This window comes from Buceros rhinoceros, unplaced genomic scaffold (genome assembly GCF_000710305.1).
Source record: "Buceros rhinoceros silvestris isolate BGI_N320 unplaced genomic scaffold, ASM71030v1 scaffold25737, whole genome shotgun sequence".
Classification (NCBI taxonomy): domain Eukaryota; kingdom Metazoa; phylum Chordata; class Aves; order Bucerotiformes; family Bucerotidae; genus Buceros; species Buceros rhinoceros.
The window spans coordinates 9,327-10,291 of NW_010420900.1; the positions used below are offsets into that span (position 1 = coordinate 9,327).

Consider the following 965-nt stretch of genomic DNA (forward strand, 5'->3'; position numbering starts at 1 on the left):
TCCACCTGATGGGGACAGGGGTCCCTCTCACACACGTAGCGGGGCACCATGGAGAAGCCGTACAGGTACCACTGGCCAACGAGGAAGCCAGCCTCAAAGATACTCTTGCAGATCACACTCATGACATACGTCCACATCAGTGCTCCTCGAATCTTGAGCCGCCCATCTTCTGTCATGCAGATCTTGGACATCTTCTTCTCCACAGCTGCCAGGGCCTGCTCGATCTTCGGGTCCTTGCCGTGGATAGCCCGAAGCTCACTCTCCTGTTGCTTCAGCTTCTCCTCCTTTCGGGAGAGGTAGACAACATGGCCGAGGTAAATCAGGGTTGGGGTGCTGACAAAGAGGAACTGGAGCACCCAGTAGCGGATGTGGGAGATGGGGAAGGCTTTGTCATAGCAGACGTTGGTGCAGCCCGGCTGCTTGGTGTTGCACACAAAATCTGACTGCTCGTCCCCCCAGACGGACTCCCCGGCCAAGCCCAGGATGAGGATGCGGAAGATGAAGAGCACGGTGAGCCAGATCTTCCCGATCACAGTTGAGTGCTCCTGGACTTGGTCCAGCAGTTTCTCCAGGAAACCCCAGTCACCCATCTTCTAGGGATCCTCGTGCTCTGCTAGCAGAGAGGGAAGGGGAAGGGAGCCGCATGAATTCTCCTTTTCCACGATGAAGAGCACAGGGCAGACGGGGCCACCTAAACCCCAGATGTTCTCAGGACATGGCTGCTCTGCAGAAGGTCCTGGCAAACCCACCGGGGAACACTCCACACCCGGGCGAGGGAGCCAGGCAGCGTTTCTGAGCCCAGGAGTGCTCCTTCTACACCCCACTGCCCAGCATGGAAACATGGGGCTTGAGGAGACAAGGTAGGACAAGGGATTTGTCTCCCCCTCACAGTTCATGGCTGTCCTGGCCTGCCAGGACATGGTCCTGCAGGCTGGTTTGGGGCTGCCCGGGGAGGGCAGGGCCAC

At 58.4% G+C, this 965-nt stretch overlaps 1 protein-coding gene across 1 annotated transcript in view; it reads right to left on the reverse strand.

The window, feature by feature from the left end:
* Positions 1-603, reverse strand: part of GJA4 (gap junction protein, alpha 4, 37kDa) — a 1,162-nt gene extending 559 nt beyond the window's left edge. The window contains exon 1 of the mRNA XM_010139482.1: positions 4-603. Coding sequence (XP_010137784.1) covers positions 4-590 — 587 coding nt within the window. The 5' untranslated portion in view covers positions 591-603. The remainder of the gene's footprint in view (positions 1-3) is intronic.
* Between the last annotated feature and the right edge of the window lie 362 nt (positions 604-965).